Source organism: Auxenochlorella protothecoides, assembly GCF_000733215.1.
Source record: "Auxenochlorella protothecoides strain 0710 unplaced genomic scaffold scaffold22, whole genome shotgun sequence".
Classification (NCBI taxonomy): Eukaryota; Viridiplantae; Chlorophyta; class Trebouxiophyceae; order Chlorellales; family Chlorellaceae; genus Auxenochlorella; species Auxenochlorella protothecoides.
The window spans coordinates 290713-302697 of record NW_011934209.1 but is presented as its reverse complement, the minus strand read 5'-3'; the positions used below and the strand labels follow the sequence as shown (position 1 = coordinate 302697).

General features: G+C 65.5%; 6 protein-coding genes across 6 annotated transcripts in view; 2 read left to right on the top strand and 4 right to left on the bottom strand.

Moving 5' to 3' along the window:
• F751_2358 (putative serine/threonine-protein kinase) overlaps positions 1-1560 on the bottom strand; it is a gene marked incomplete at both ends in the record, with an annotated part of 5416 nt that extends 3856 nt beyond the window's left edge. The window contains 4 exons of the mRNA XM_011399226.1: positions 263-677; positions 956-980; positions 1177-1310; positions 1403-1560. Coding sequence (XP_011397528.1) covers positions 263-677; positions 956-980; positions 1177-1310; positions 1403-1560 — 732 coding nt within the window. The remainder of the gene's footprint in view (positions 1-262; positions 678-955; positions 981-1176; positions 1311-1402) is intronic.
• A 341-nt stretch (positions 1561-1901) lies between these two features.
• On the bottom strand, positions 1902-2117 carry F751_2357 (hypothetical protein; the record flags this gene model as incomplete). The annotated part of the gene is made up of 1 exon (XM_011399225.1): positions 1902-2117. One exon carries the CDS (start codon positions 2115-2117, stop codon positions 1902-1904), a length of 216 nt encoding a protein of 71 aa, XP_011397527.1.
• A 73-nt stretch (positions 2118-2190) lies between these two features.
• F751_2356 (hypothetical protein) lies at positions 2191-2469 on the top strand (the record flags this gene model as incomplete). The annotated part of the gene is made up of 1 exon (XM_011399224.1): positions 2191-2469. The coding sequence occupies one exon, from the start codon at positions 2191-2193 to the stop codon at positions 2467-2469; it is 279 nt and encodes a 92-aa protein (XP_011397526.1).
• A 927-nt stretch (positions 2470-3396) lies between these two features.
• On the bottom strand, positions 3397-8166 carry F751_2355 (putative serine/threonine-protein kinase; the record flags this gene model as incomplete). The annotated part of the gene is made up of 9 exons (XM_011399223.1): positions 3397-4482; positions 4547-4955; positions 5264-5578; positions 5686-5809; positions 5988-6558; positions 6852-7266; positions 7539-7563; positions 7762-7895; positions 8015-8166. 9 exons carry the CDS (start codon positions 8164-8166, stop codon positions 3397-3399), a joined length of 3231 nt encoding a protein of 1076 aa, XP_011397525.1.
• Positions 8167-8531: 365 nt separating this feature from the next.
• F751_2354 (hypothetical protein) lies at positions 8532-8747 on the top strand (the record flags this gene model as incomplete). The annotated part of the gene is made up of 1 exon (XM_011399222.1): positions 8532-8747. The coding sequence occupies one exon, from the start codon at positions 8532-8534 to the stop codon at positions 8745-8747; it is 216 nt and encodes a 71-aa protein (XP_011397524.1).
• A 160-nt stretch (positions 8748-8907) lies between these two features.
• The window catches only part of F751_2353 (putative serine/threonine-protein kinase GCN2), a gene marked incomplete at both ends in the record, with an annotated part of 11314 nt that continues 8236 nt past the window's right edge, over positions 8908-11985 (bottom strand). The window contains 6 exons of the mRNA XM_011399221.1: positions 8908-9303; positions 9415-9965; positions 10306-10411; positions 10631-10780; positions 11148-11484; positions 11735-11955. Of these exons, the coding sequence (XP_011397523.1) occupies positions 8908-9303; positions 9415-9965; positions 10306-10411; positions 10631-10780; positions 11148-11484; positions 11735-11955 (1761 nt within the window). The remainder of the gene's footprint in view (positions 9304-9414; positions 9966-10305; positions 10412-10630; positions 10781-11147; positions 11485-11734; positions 11956-11985) is intronic.

The following is an 11985-nucleotide window of genomic DNA, read 5'->3' as shown; positions in this document are numbered from 1 at the left end:
ATGTCCTGTGCAGGGGGGAGGGGGGGGGAGGGGGGGGGGGGGATTGTTTGCAAGACATGCTGTCAGGGCCAGAGAAGGCTACCCTTGGGGACACATACCTGTACCTCTGACTCGTAAAAAAGGACACAGAAGGGGCACTGCCCTCACCCCCATCCCTCGCCCTACCAAACACCCCTGCCTTCCACACATACCTTCCTCTCAACAGCCCCCTCCCCTGACACACATTGGAAATAAACAACTAAACCAAGAAAGCAGGGCTCACCAGTGCATCCTGTGTGTTCCAGGCCATGACGTCGATGTGCGCCCCCAGCTGGCCTTGCAGGCCCTCAGCCACAGAGCTGGCCTGCGCGGCGGTGAGGTTGCTGCCGTCCAGGGTGGAGACCGCGACCATGACCTCCACTGGGACGACGGGGACAAGGTCCACGCTGTGCGTCATCACCATCTCGTTGATGTTCACGCTCATCAGGCGGATGCTGGCGTTCAGGCCCATGGTCTGGGCCTTGGCGCCCCACATGAGGAAGTTGGTGAACTCGTCGGTCCAAGCCTGGGTCCAGGTGTCGCTGATGTTCAGGTTGGGCATGGACAGGTTGAACAGGTGGTACAGGTTACCCGCAAAGTCGACGTAGGGTTCTGTAGACCCCACTTTATCCGAGTAGCCGGGCTTGGGGTAGTTCTCCCTGGCGCGATTGGGAGGAACAGGGGAGTGAGAGGGGGTTGGCTGCATGAGATGCGTGCCATCACACTTGAGGCAGCATCTCGAGGCCACGGGCAATAGCCACTGTTGTGACCAGATACACCAGCGCAAGGGAAGCTGTCTGACAGACAGGGGCCAGCTTGGGTCATGAGCTCCTCCCTTGTTCCTGGCAGGCATGCTGCTCCCGCTCCCGCTCCCGCTCCCGCTCCCTCCCCCTCCCCCCCACCCCCCCACACCCCCTTCTCCCAATCCTGCACATACCTGTAGCTGACAATCTCCACGGGACCTGGGGCAAGGGGGGCGAGAGTCGAAAAGCGTCAATTGCTGGCGGTGACTCAGTCTGTGAACATTATGCCCCCGAAATGGGCTGCCCAGAACGTGCACCGCGCCTACCCAGACCAACCCGTCCGGCAGTAACCTCCACCGCGACGCCGTCATGCGTGGGCGCGCCTCGGCAACGGAAACCGAGTAATGCCACTTACCCAGGTTGGGAATGACGACCTGCTGGAAGGCCTTGGCCAGGATGGCTTGGGTGTCCAGCGTGAAGGGCACCACTCCCGGGCCCGAGAGCCGGACGATGAGAGCCTCATGCAGGGCCAGTACCCCCCCCGTCTCACTGCACAAGCGGATTCAGGACGGAGGCTGTCAGCATACATAATGATCCATGCATTCGAGGCCCATTTATCCACTGCGAGAGGCAAGGCTCACTTGATAATGGCTTCCCACCGCTGTTGCGCGGCAACAGGCTCGGAGCTCCATGTCGTCTCTGAGGGGTTGTTCCGAAATCCGTTGGCACCCGTCTGAGCCTCAGAGAGGATTGAGAGCCCAAGAAAGCAGACCACGAGGAGCCAGACCCCCGCCCGCATGAGGGCAGTGTTTTGGGCGACCTCCAGCCACTGGCTCCTGCCTGCTCGGTAACTTTCGCCTCACCGTACTCTCGAGAGCGAGAATTAGGAAGGTGAAACCATTACATCGATTATGCACCAGGATTCGCGGGCCGCGCCTTGACCGGTGCCTGCCAAGCTGCCTCCATCGCTACCTTCCTCTCGAGGAACAAGGTTGCCCCCTCGCCCTCTAGGTGCCACGTGTGTCTAGAATCTACCAGCGCTTCGACAGAACAAGTATGACCGGAGTCCCTGTGATATCTAATGCTTGGTGTGAACCGTTTCCTCTTTCAACATCTTAGCTCTCAGCAATTGGTCCAGGTTTATGTGTGAGAGCCAGGAGGTGGCTGCTGAGGGGTCCCCCCCCGACTGACTGTACGATGTTCGTTCTTTCCTACTGGGCCATGCACCGAGAATGTCTTGCCTGCGCACCCTCCCTTTTCACAGGAATGAGAAGGGAGGTGCTGCGACTCGTATGGTGTACATAGCGCCGCTATACGCGTGTGCTTCAGTGGGAGCGCAGCTGCTGCGCGGAGCATCGGCGAGCGCGGAACGCGAGGCGGCACATGAATGAAACCACAGCAAACAAGCTGACTGAACCGCGCAGAAATAATGGTGGTTCCAGTTGACCACTCTTATAGGAACCATAGCGAGTGCTTTGCACCGCCGATCACACCAGGGGGTCCCGGCGTTAGAAAGCAGCGAGCTAACAATGCGCACATCCAAACCCTATATTGGTGTGGTGCGAGAGGCTCTCCGAACAGAAATCTTACAAACTACACACAGGAGCAGAAGATGGAAAAGCACAGCAGCAAATATCATCAGGATAGGATGATAGTCACTTTTGGGTACCACTGCCCCAGGAACCACTTTGGTGGCTCGTTGGCATGAGGCCAACACGGCTTCAGATGCACCCCTCTCCTGTCTCACAAACGATGAACTTACAAGGGCATGTGCCCAGGGCGGGAAGGAGGCATCAAGGAAAACTACTCCACAGAAGATGTTGAGATTGAGAGGGGTTATTTGAAGGATGCATACGGCTGCAGGGAAAGCAACGAATTTGAGATGTTCAACTGCTTATTGTGTTGCTGCAGCTGGAACATGCGAAAACAGGGGTGAGGACATCAGCAATCCAAACTACATTTGTTTGCAACAGAAGCACCATCACCTGTGCGTCAGAGGCACTCTGGGATTTCGTGGGAAATCCCAATTTCTGACCGATACATGGTTGCTGGACTCCTGCTCACTATGCTGGGCACCCAATGCGGATGAGAGGCAGGGGTTTTGTGCCGCCCGGTGCGGGCCGTGCAGCTTCACTCTGGAGCACAGATCTCATTGTCAAGGTGCTTGGAGCCCAGGGACGACCATCACTTGGCGTGGCCACTCCAGGGAAGACGGCATGGTGGGGGCCGCCTGTTGGGCGGGGAGCAAGGGTGGTGCTGACTGACATCGAGCATGCCCTCTGAGCAGGCAACGAGAGCCAGCCAGCCCATCTGTCAATAATCGTGCCCGCCACCTCACCACCTGGGTGCCATGGACTCCTCAGCCAGACTTTCCACACGGAGAGCTGGCCATGTGTCCAAGCCAGATTGCGGGAGCGAGGTGTGTCTACTCCCTTGTCTGCTTTCCTTCCAGCCTGCTCTGCTGCATCAGATCTCGCCCCCGCGCTGCAGCCAGATCAAGGGGGATCAAGTTTCTTGCACATCCTCTTAAAACTCGGTGCGAGTCAGAGGACATCACCATCGTGAGCATCCGTCTCCCCATGCCCTTCCCATCCCCTCACCGCCAACAAGTCAGCACGTCTCATGGTCCTCACCGTCACACGAAGCCGGTCCCCGCAGAGGGCCGACCGAACACGTTCCTCACGGGCGTGGGGCCCGCCTGCTCCTCAAAGGGGCTGGGGAAGCGCGGGCTGACGGCCTCGGCGCGCACCGCCGCCATGGCCTCGTGATGTCGGAAGCGTCGCTGGATCTGGTCCACCATGCAGCGGAGCTGGGGGCTGACGGGGTGCACCGCCGACCCCTTGCTCTGCGCCCTGGAGCCGGTCGGTGTGGCCGACCAGCGCAGGGGCTCGGCCAGGGACAAGCTGTTGCTGATCACGCTGAGCGGGGAGGGCGCCGTGCCGCCCCGCGGCGTGCCCACCGAAGAGCAGTCGGTGACGGAGCCGCTGCCGGGGTAGGCGTCCGGCGCCGCGCCCGCCGCTTCGGCCCCCGTCGCCGGCTCCGCCTCCAGGAGCAGGGTGTAGACGGTGTGGGCGTCGGGGCGGCGAGCGGGGTCGCGCTGCATGCATGCGGCGATGACGTCGGCCACCTCCTGCGGGCACTCCTCGGGGACCAGCGGCGGGCGCAGCATGCCGCGCATGGGCAGCTCCGGCGTGACGATCTCCCACAGCAGCGTGCCCAGGGACCAGATGTCCACGCGTTCGTCATAGGCCTGCCCCGCCAGCAGCTCCGGGGCGGCCCAGGCCTGGGTCCCGACGAAGCCATCATCGGGGGCCTGCTCCCCCACCACCCGCGCCATGCCCACGTCGCTCAGCTTAGCGCGGCCGTCGCGCGTGAGCAGGACGCTGCCGGACTTGACGTCGCGGTGCGCAACGCGCAGGGTGTGCAGGAAGTGCAGGCCGCGCGTGACGTCCAGTGCCACGCCCTTGCCCCCCGCCCACCAGGCCAGCCGCCCGCGCGCGTCGGCGTCGATGGCGGCGCGCAGGTCGCCGCCCGCCATGAACTCGGCCACCAGGGTCAGGCTCTGCGCGCCCACCACCGCACCGTAAAACTGGGTGATGTTGGCGTCGCGCGACAGGAAGCGCATCATCGCGATCTCGCGCACGCAGCGCTCGTGCTCCGCGCCCTCCCCCCCGCACCGTAGCGGCCGCACCGCCACCACCTGCACCCCGTCCTTCACCGCCTTGTACAGCGGGCCGTGGGAGCCGTGGCCCAGGCTGCCAGGGCTCGCCGTCAGCACGGCGCACCAGCTTGATGCGCTTCTCCGCGATCTCCCACTCGCCGTCCAGGCGGTGGGCCGCCAGTGCCGCGCCGCGCCGAGACGCCAGCCGCGCCCAGCCGTAACACAGGCCCCCGCCCACGGCCAGGAGCAGGAGCGCGCCCAACGGCAGCGCCAGGCCCAGGATGGCGGGCGTGGAAAGGCCGCCCCCGCCCCCGCCCTCCCCGTCCGGCCCCGCGCCGGAGTCGGGTACGGTGGCGTTGAAGGTCAGGTCGGTGTACCCCAGGCGGTTGTGCGCCTCCGACCCCGCCAGCAGCACCCGGTCCCGCGTGGCGGCCGCCAGCAGCGCACGCTTGACCTGGGCCGGCGTAGCGGCCGGGTTGTTGGACAGGTACTGCGCCGCCAGGCCGGCCACCAGGGACGCCGCTCCAAAGGCCCTATGGTGTGGGAGGTGGAGGGGGGAGGTGGAATACAATCTTGATTCAGTGCCCAGGAGCACTGCATGGGGAGTGCATGGGCAGCGTCAGATCAAATGCTCTGGAGCCCCCCTATGCATTCGAGCTCGCTGCAAGTCCCGACCCCCAGCTGCCGACCTCGCCACGTCCTCTTGCTCCAAAACCAGTCACATTCCTTTTCCCGCCCTCACATGCCCCCCCTCTCATCCATGGCCACCGACAACCTGCAACTCCCTGCCAACACCAAACCCTGACCCTGTTCGAGCCCCCCTCCACCCTTCTTAACTCACTGAGGCAGTATGGTGGTGAGGTTGCCCTGGGCCATGGCGCCCAGCACCCCGTTGCCCATGCCGCCCCCCGGCGCCAGCAGGCTGAGGCAGGAGGAGTTCGACTCGGCAAAGCTGCTCAGCTGATCACGCTCGTCCACACCCTGGACCGTGATGATGTCGGGGTGGGCGGCAAGGATGTTCTCGCAGATGGGGCACAGGCCGATGCCGGCGGGGATTATGATGGTGATGTTCTGCGCCAGGGCCAGCTGGACCCGCTGGTGCAGAGCCTGGTTGATGAAGTCATCCTTCTCCGAGCTGTACCGATTCTGGCCCCACCTGCAGAGGTGGTGATGGGAAGGGGGGGGGCAATGGGGGGACTTGGTCCACCGAACGATGATGCATCCCCACCGTCACGGCAGGGCGCCCTTTCTTTGGCCACTCACCACGTCTCGATCAGCATCACGGAGGGGCCCTTGGCTGTGGAGAGGACATAGTCGAAGCCAGACGGCAGGCCCTCTGGCGCCCAGATGTTGGCAGCGTCCATCAGGCAGGAGTACCGGTACCGGACTGGGAATGGGGGAAAAGGAGCAGTGGGTTGCCACACATAGTAGCTTGGCAAAGGAGCTGATGGTAGCAGGACGGGAAAGGGCGGGGGGAGGAGTCGAGAGGCAAGCAACCCAAATTTCTCATGGGGTACGTTGCGTTACTAGACCCCAACCTCCCGCAAGTCATGCCCTGCCTTCACCTGAGGTGATGGTGGCGTTCTTGGCCACGCCCAGCGTGTTCCCGCCGATCAGGGATGCGTAGTAGGTGCCGAAACCGTACCAGGCAAAGGCGTCGGGGCAGTCCTGCAGCGGGTCGGTCCCGTTGAATCCCCACCCCGGCTTGATGCGAGTCCCGGGCACGCCGTCGGTCCGTTGAAACTCCGAATGTGTGGCGTCGATGCCTGCCGACAACACGTACACGCTGACACCCGACCCCAGGTTGTCAGCGGCATACTGCCCGTCCAGGGGCAGCGTGCGCTGGTCCAGGCGGTCCAGGTGCCAGGGCACGGCGGCGGGGACCTGCGGCTGGGCCGGCGGCTGCGGCGAGGGGCGCAGGCGGATGCCCGCCAGGCGGGGGGCGGCCATGCCGCCGGCCGCCAGCGTCGCCAGCACGGTGTCGTTCACAAAGACGTCCAGGAGCTTGAACTGCAGCGTGCTCAGCGCGCAGGACTCCCACCCCGTGCCGTTGGCGCTCTCGCAGGCGGGCAGCGAGATGTCCAGCACCATCAGCTGCGAGCCGTTGCCGTAGTCAAAGGTGGCGTCAAAGAATTTCTGGACAGATGGGGGTATGGGGGGGAAAGTGGGGTCCAGCTTATGTGGTGCTGCACCGGCTGATGGGATCGGGACCGGTATTTTGTCAAGCCAGGCGCCCATGGGCACCGGACGTTGCTGCGTGCAGGACCCCATGAGCCCCTCAGATTCCAAGCCCAATGCACCCAAGATCTGGAGGTGAACATGGCCCACCCCAGGCTGGGATTCGACATACAATGACAACCCCCCAGGGTACCTGCCTGCACCCACGCCACACCCTTCCTCATGCCCTCCAGCCCAGCACCCCCCCACACCAGGGCATCCTGTGTGCTCCAGGCCATGATGTCAATGTGGGCTCCCACCAGATCCTCGAGCGTCTCGGCAATCGTGCTGGCCTGCAGGGCGGTGAGGTTGGTGCCTGCCGCGGTGCTCACCGCGACCATGACCTCAACAGGGACCACGGGGGCCAGGCGGACGGCCTGAGTCATGATCTCCTCCGCGATGTTGATGCTCATGAGGCGGAAGGAGGCGTTCAGGCCCAGGCGCTGCACCTCAGACACCCACAGCCCGAAGCTGGGCATCTGGTTGGTCCAGGCCTTGGTCCATGTCGCACTGTCGTTCAGGTCCGGCATGGACAGGTTGAACAGACGGTACATGTTGCCGGCAAAGTCGACGTAGGGGTCTGTCACGCCAGCCTCCTCTGAGAACCCAGGCTCCGGATAGTTTTCCCTGGGAAATGGAGGGGAAGGATGGGCGGGAGCGGGGTATGAGCGGACAAAGTGGGTTTGGGAGCGGGGCAGGAGCAGTACACGAGTGGGTGACTTCTGCTGCAGGGCACACATATACATTGCCAACAAGAACCACATGGGAAAGGCACCGCTCGCTATGTTTGTTGTCTCTTGCAGAGCAAACACCGTGCTTTGGCAGCAGGAAAGCAGTATTACTATGGCAAAAATGTATGCAGCCAGGTAGCTGAGACCCCCAAGCGGCTTCCTCCCTACCTGTAGCTGATGATGGTTACGGGACCTGCACCGGAGAATGGAGAGGAATTCCATCAGCAACAGCTTGCACAGTGGGATCAGGGCGATGTGTCTTTCCAGGAGCACCTTGAGATCCTGTCAAAAGCCCATCTCCATCGCAAGTGTCCCGACCGGCAATCCCTCCGCCTCAGCGGTGCAAGGAATCTCGCAGCCCGAAACACGAAACTTCACCAGCCCCGCGCACCTAAGGCAGGAATCAAAACATTCTCGATGGCCTTGGCGATAATCGCCTGTTTTTCCAGTGTGAATGGCATGATGCTCGGACCCGAGACCCGGGTGACCACGGTTTCGCGTACGGCAAGTGCGCCCCCCGTCTCACTGCACGAGAGGGGGGGCGGGGGTGAGGGCAAAGGGGTCGGCGACGCGCTTCCAGGTGCAGAAAAGCATGACAGCCCACCATAATTCTAGATTGTACTCACCGGAGGAGTTGCTCCCACCGATCATGGGCGGCGTCGGGGCCCTCGGTCGTGTTTGTGGTCGAGACGCTGGTGCGGAATCCATTATCGTCCAGCTGCGCGCCCGCTGACACCGCCAACCCAGCCAGAAAGAGCGTGAGGAGCCAGACCCTCCTCTGCACACGTAACTTCATTTATTGCGAGGTGTGCGCAGCGGTAAGGGTGCAGCTCATGCTCGCCGCAACGCGTGGCTTGCTTAATGGTAGGGTCGCGCCGTGTCCCATGTCAGTATGGCCGTGTACGAAGAGCAGGGCCGTGCTGAAACGAGCACATTCACACTCAAATATCATGGGTTTGGTTTTAAGATTATGCTCCGCAGTGTGTGTTTTGCCATTCCCATGACGGCATCCTGCTTCCGATTCGTACCTCGAATCGCAGCTGCCCGCGCCCCCCCCCCCCCCCCTCCTTCCCGGGAAGAAGGGGACGGCTACGTCGGGTGAGGCGGTCAACGGACACGCCGGGTTGCGCATCCCTTCACGTTGTGTCCCATCTGTTCCCCATGGACACATTCCTCGCGAGATTCGTCCCGCTCCCTGGAGCCGCGAATCTCCAGTCTTGGGAACAGATGGCCAGTGCGTCGTTCTTTGCAGGGCGTTGGGGATGCCTGGGATCTTTATATTTCGAATCCCCTCTGCCCTGCCGCTGCCCATGCAAATGCCGACTGAGACCGCGGGCGCCTGCCCTGCCCGGCGCCCTGTCGGTCGAACGTGCTTGATTCAAGGAGGCATTCACATTCAATGAGGGGTACATTTGGGCAGGACCACAGGGAGGGGTTCATGGGGTACAGGGTGGGCAGGGTGGGGTGAGGACAGGGGTCGGGCATGCTCCTGCGCCGCGTTTGAAAAAAGAAGAAAGAAAGAATGCCGCCACCGGGGTCAGGCCACGCGCGCGCGTTCCCGCCGCCGCCTCTCGCGCTCCCTCCACCCCGCGGGCCCGTCCTCGGCCGCCGCCTCCCCCGGCCTGCCACCGCCCTGGCCGTGGCTGGCCCGCGCGTGGGCGCGCAGGTAGCGCGGCACCTCCCCCGCCGGCACGCTCTCCTCCGCACGGCACAGCCGGCAGCGCACGTGCACCGCGTTGTCCGCGCCGTAGCTGCTGCCGTGCAGCACGAGCAGGGTGGGGATGCCGCGCGCCGCCGCGTACTCGTACTGCGCGGTGAGCGAGGGCGCTGCGGCGCGCAGCGTCTCGGCGGCCACCCCCGCCTCGCGCAGCGCGCGCAGCAGCTCCAGGCGCTCGCGCAGCATGCCGCCGCCGCCGCGGCTGGCCACCAGTGCCTCGGCGCAGGACAGCCGCGGCAGGCCCGGCAGCGACGCGACGCCGGCGCCGCCCGGCAGTGCGCCGGCCCCCGCGCCGTCGGCGGCGGCCACGGCCGCCAGGCGCTCGACGTTGAGCGTGGCGCCCACGCCGCCTAGCTGCGGCGGGGGGTGGGCCACATCGGGGTCCGCGGCGCGCCGCGCCCAGGCTGCGCGCAGCAGGCGGTCGTAGCGCCCCGCCACGCCCACCATGGCCGCCGCACCCGTGCCTGGCGCCACCAGGTGCCACTGGAGGAGGGGCCCCGTGAAGTAGTCAGCGTGGGGGGGAATAAGGGGGTCCACCACCACGCAGCCGCCGGGCACGCCGCAGTCGGCCAGCGCGGTGAGCAGGGCGGCCAGATCGTCCAGCGGGGCCGGCGCGCCAATGTTCGTCCCCGGAGCGCCCGGGGGCGCCAGATGGCCCAGCGTCGCGCGCAGCCAGTGCAGGGCCGGCTCCGGCTCGCCTGAGCCCAGGAGGAGCAGCTGGCGGCAGCGCGCCGCCGCGTCAGGTGCCAGGCCCAGGCCCTCCAGACCCGCGCGGATGGCCGGCCAGCGCGCCGCGCGCGCCGCAGTGTGCAGCGGCGAGGCCGCCGCGGCGGTGGACAGCAGCTGCACCGCGCGCGCGTGCAGCTCCGGCGGTGCGCCTGAGGAGGGGATGGTCGTGGAGGCATGTTGGGCGTGGGGGGAGGGAGTGGGGTGCGGGAAGCAGGGATCGCCCGCCGACGGCAGTGAGGGGGGAGCACAGGGCATGAGGATACGCCAGGTACACCAACAACTAGCAAGCGTCGAGGGTGTGTGGCATGCGCCTGGCGCTCCATGCATGCCTGCTGACTCCTACCACGCGGTCCCGGGACCCCGCCCATCGCCTCGCTCCCGTCTGCACCCCCGCTCCCGTCTGCACCCCCGCCCCCACTCCGTGCATTTCGCAACCCCCCGACCCCAACCAGCACGCCTCAAACCCCTCCCTCGAGCCCTCCTGCTCACCGACGTGCTTCAGCGCGAGGGCGAGGAGGCCGCGGTGCCCGACCCTAAGCTCGAAGGCCCCCGGACAGGGCAGCGCGGCCAGCGCGACACTCACCATGGCCGCCAGCTCGGCGAGGGGGAGCAGGGCCTCGCCCGCGCCGCGCGGCGCCGCGCCCAGGATGTCCACTTCGGCGACGGCGGCGGGGCGAGGCGGCCCGCGCCCCGCTCCCGCGCGCTGCAGCCGCGCCACCTCGTACCGTGCGAAGCCGTCCTGGAGCACGCCCGCGTGGCGCAGCGCCCAGTCGGCAAAGGCGGGGCGCAGCTCGTGCCGCGCCGCCAGCAGCACGCCGGAGGATGTCAGCAGGCGGACCCCGCCGGGGGCCTCAGGGGCGTCGGGTGCCGGGGCGGGCCCCAGCTCGCTGCTGGTCTGGCACACTGCGCCGGACAGCGCAAAGGTGGCCGCCAGGGTGGAGGTCACCTCCGCCCACGCGTTCATCTACATTTTGGGGGGGTGGTCCCGGAGTGTGTGTGTGTGTGTCAAAAAAGATCTCCATAGGAGACTCATGGACCGTTGCGGGGCCTTTCCAACAGCCCCACCGCCCCTGCCCCTTGGGGCGGACAAGCAGCAACACCTTTGCCTCAGAATGCTTGAGTTTCCTAACCCCTCTCCATACCCCTCCGACATCCCCGTCCCAGAATAATCCCACAGCACCACCGCGCACGTCGATGGGCAGGGGCGTGCCGGGGGTCTCGAGCCCTGGCGCCGCGCCATCGCCCCCGCCGCCAGCTCCGCCAGCCGCCGCGGCCACCGCAGCCGCCGCGCCGCCCTGGCCCGCCGCCAGCCCGAACACGGCGTCCACGACTCGCTGGTGTGCGGCGGGGTTATCCGGCAGCGAGCGCAGCAGGTCCGCCAGCTCCTCGTCGCCCACGCTGGGCGGCAACAGCTCAGAGGCCAGGACCTGGCGGGCGGTGGGGCGGTCCGCAGGGCTGCGCGCCAGCATCCAGCGGATCAGGCGGCACACCGCGGGCTGGGAGGCCTCGAAGTCGGCGGGCATGACGTCGCGCTCGCGCAGGTCGCGCAGGAGCACCGCGCGCTCCATGCCCGTGCTGAAGCGGTGCCACAGCTCAAAGGCGATCACGCCCACCGAGTAGGAGTCCACGCGCTCGTCGTAGCTCGCCCACCCGTCTGCGATCTCCGGGCTGTGAGTTGTTTGGTCAAGGCGTGGGGGGTCGGGAAATTGGATACTGGGAGGAAGAAGGATGGCACAGGAAGCAAGGGGCAGAGGGAAGGAGGGAGGAGCGGGGCATGGGAGGAAGGTGACCGGTACAGAATGCCGGTTTGGGTGGCACGCCGAGGATTAAATTGGGAACATCAAGGTCGCCCACTGTTTCCAAGCACTGCACCCTCCCACGTCAACTGCCCCGCTCCCCCGTTCCTCAAGTCGCACACCTGATGTAGTAGGAGGTGCCGACCTGGGTTGTGTGCTCTGCCGCCTCCATCTTGCCCAGGCTGCCGGGCGCCGGCCCGGCCGCGGCGCCAGGCGGCCCTTCCAGCGGCTCAGCCCCCAGGTCGGAGCCCGCCAGCTTGGCCAGCCCAAAGTCGCCCAGCTTGATCTCGCCCTTGGCGTCGTAGAAGATGTTGGCGGGCTTGAGGTCGCGGTGGATGATGCCCTAGTAAGGGGGGGGGGGGGGGTTCGTGTG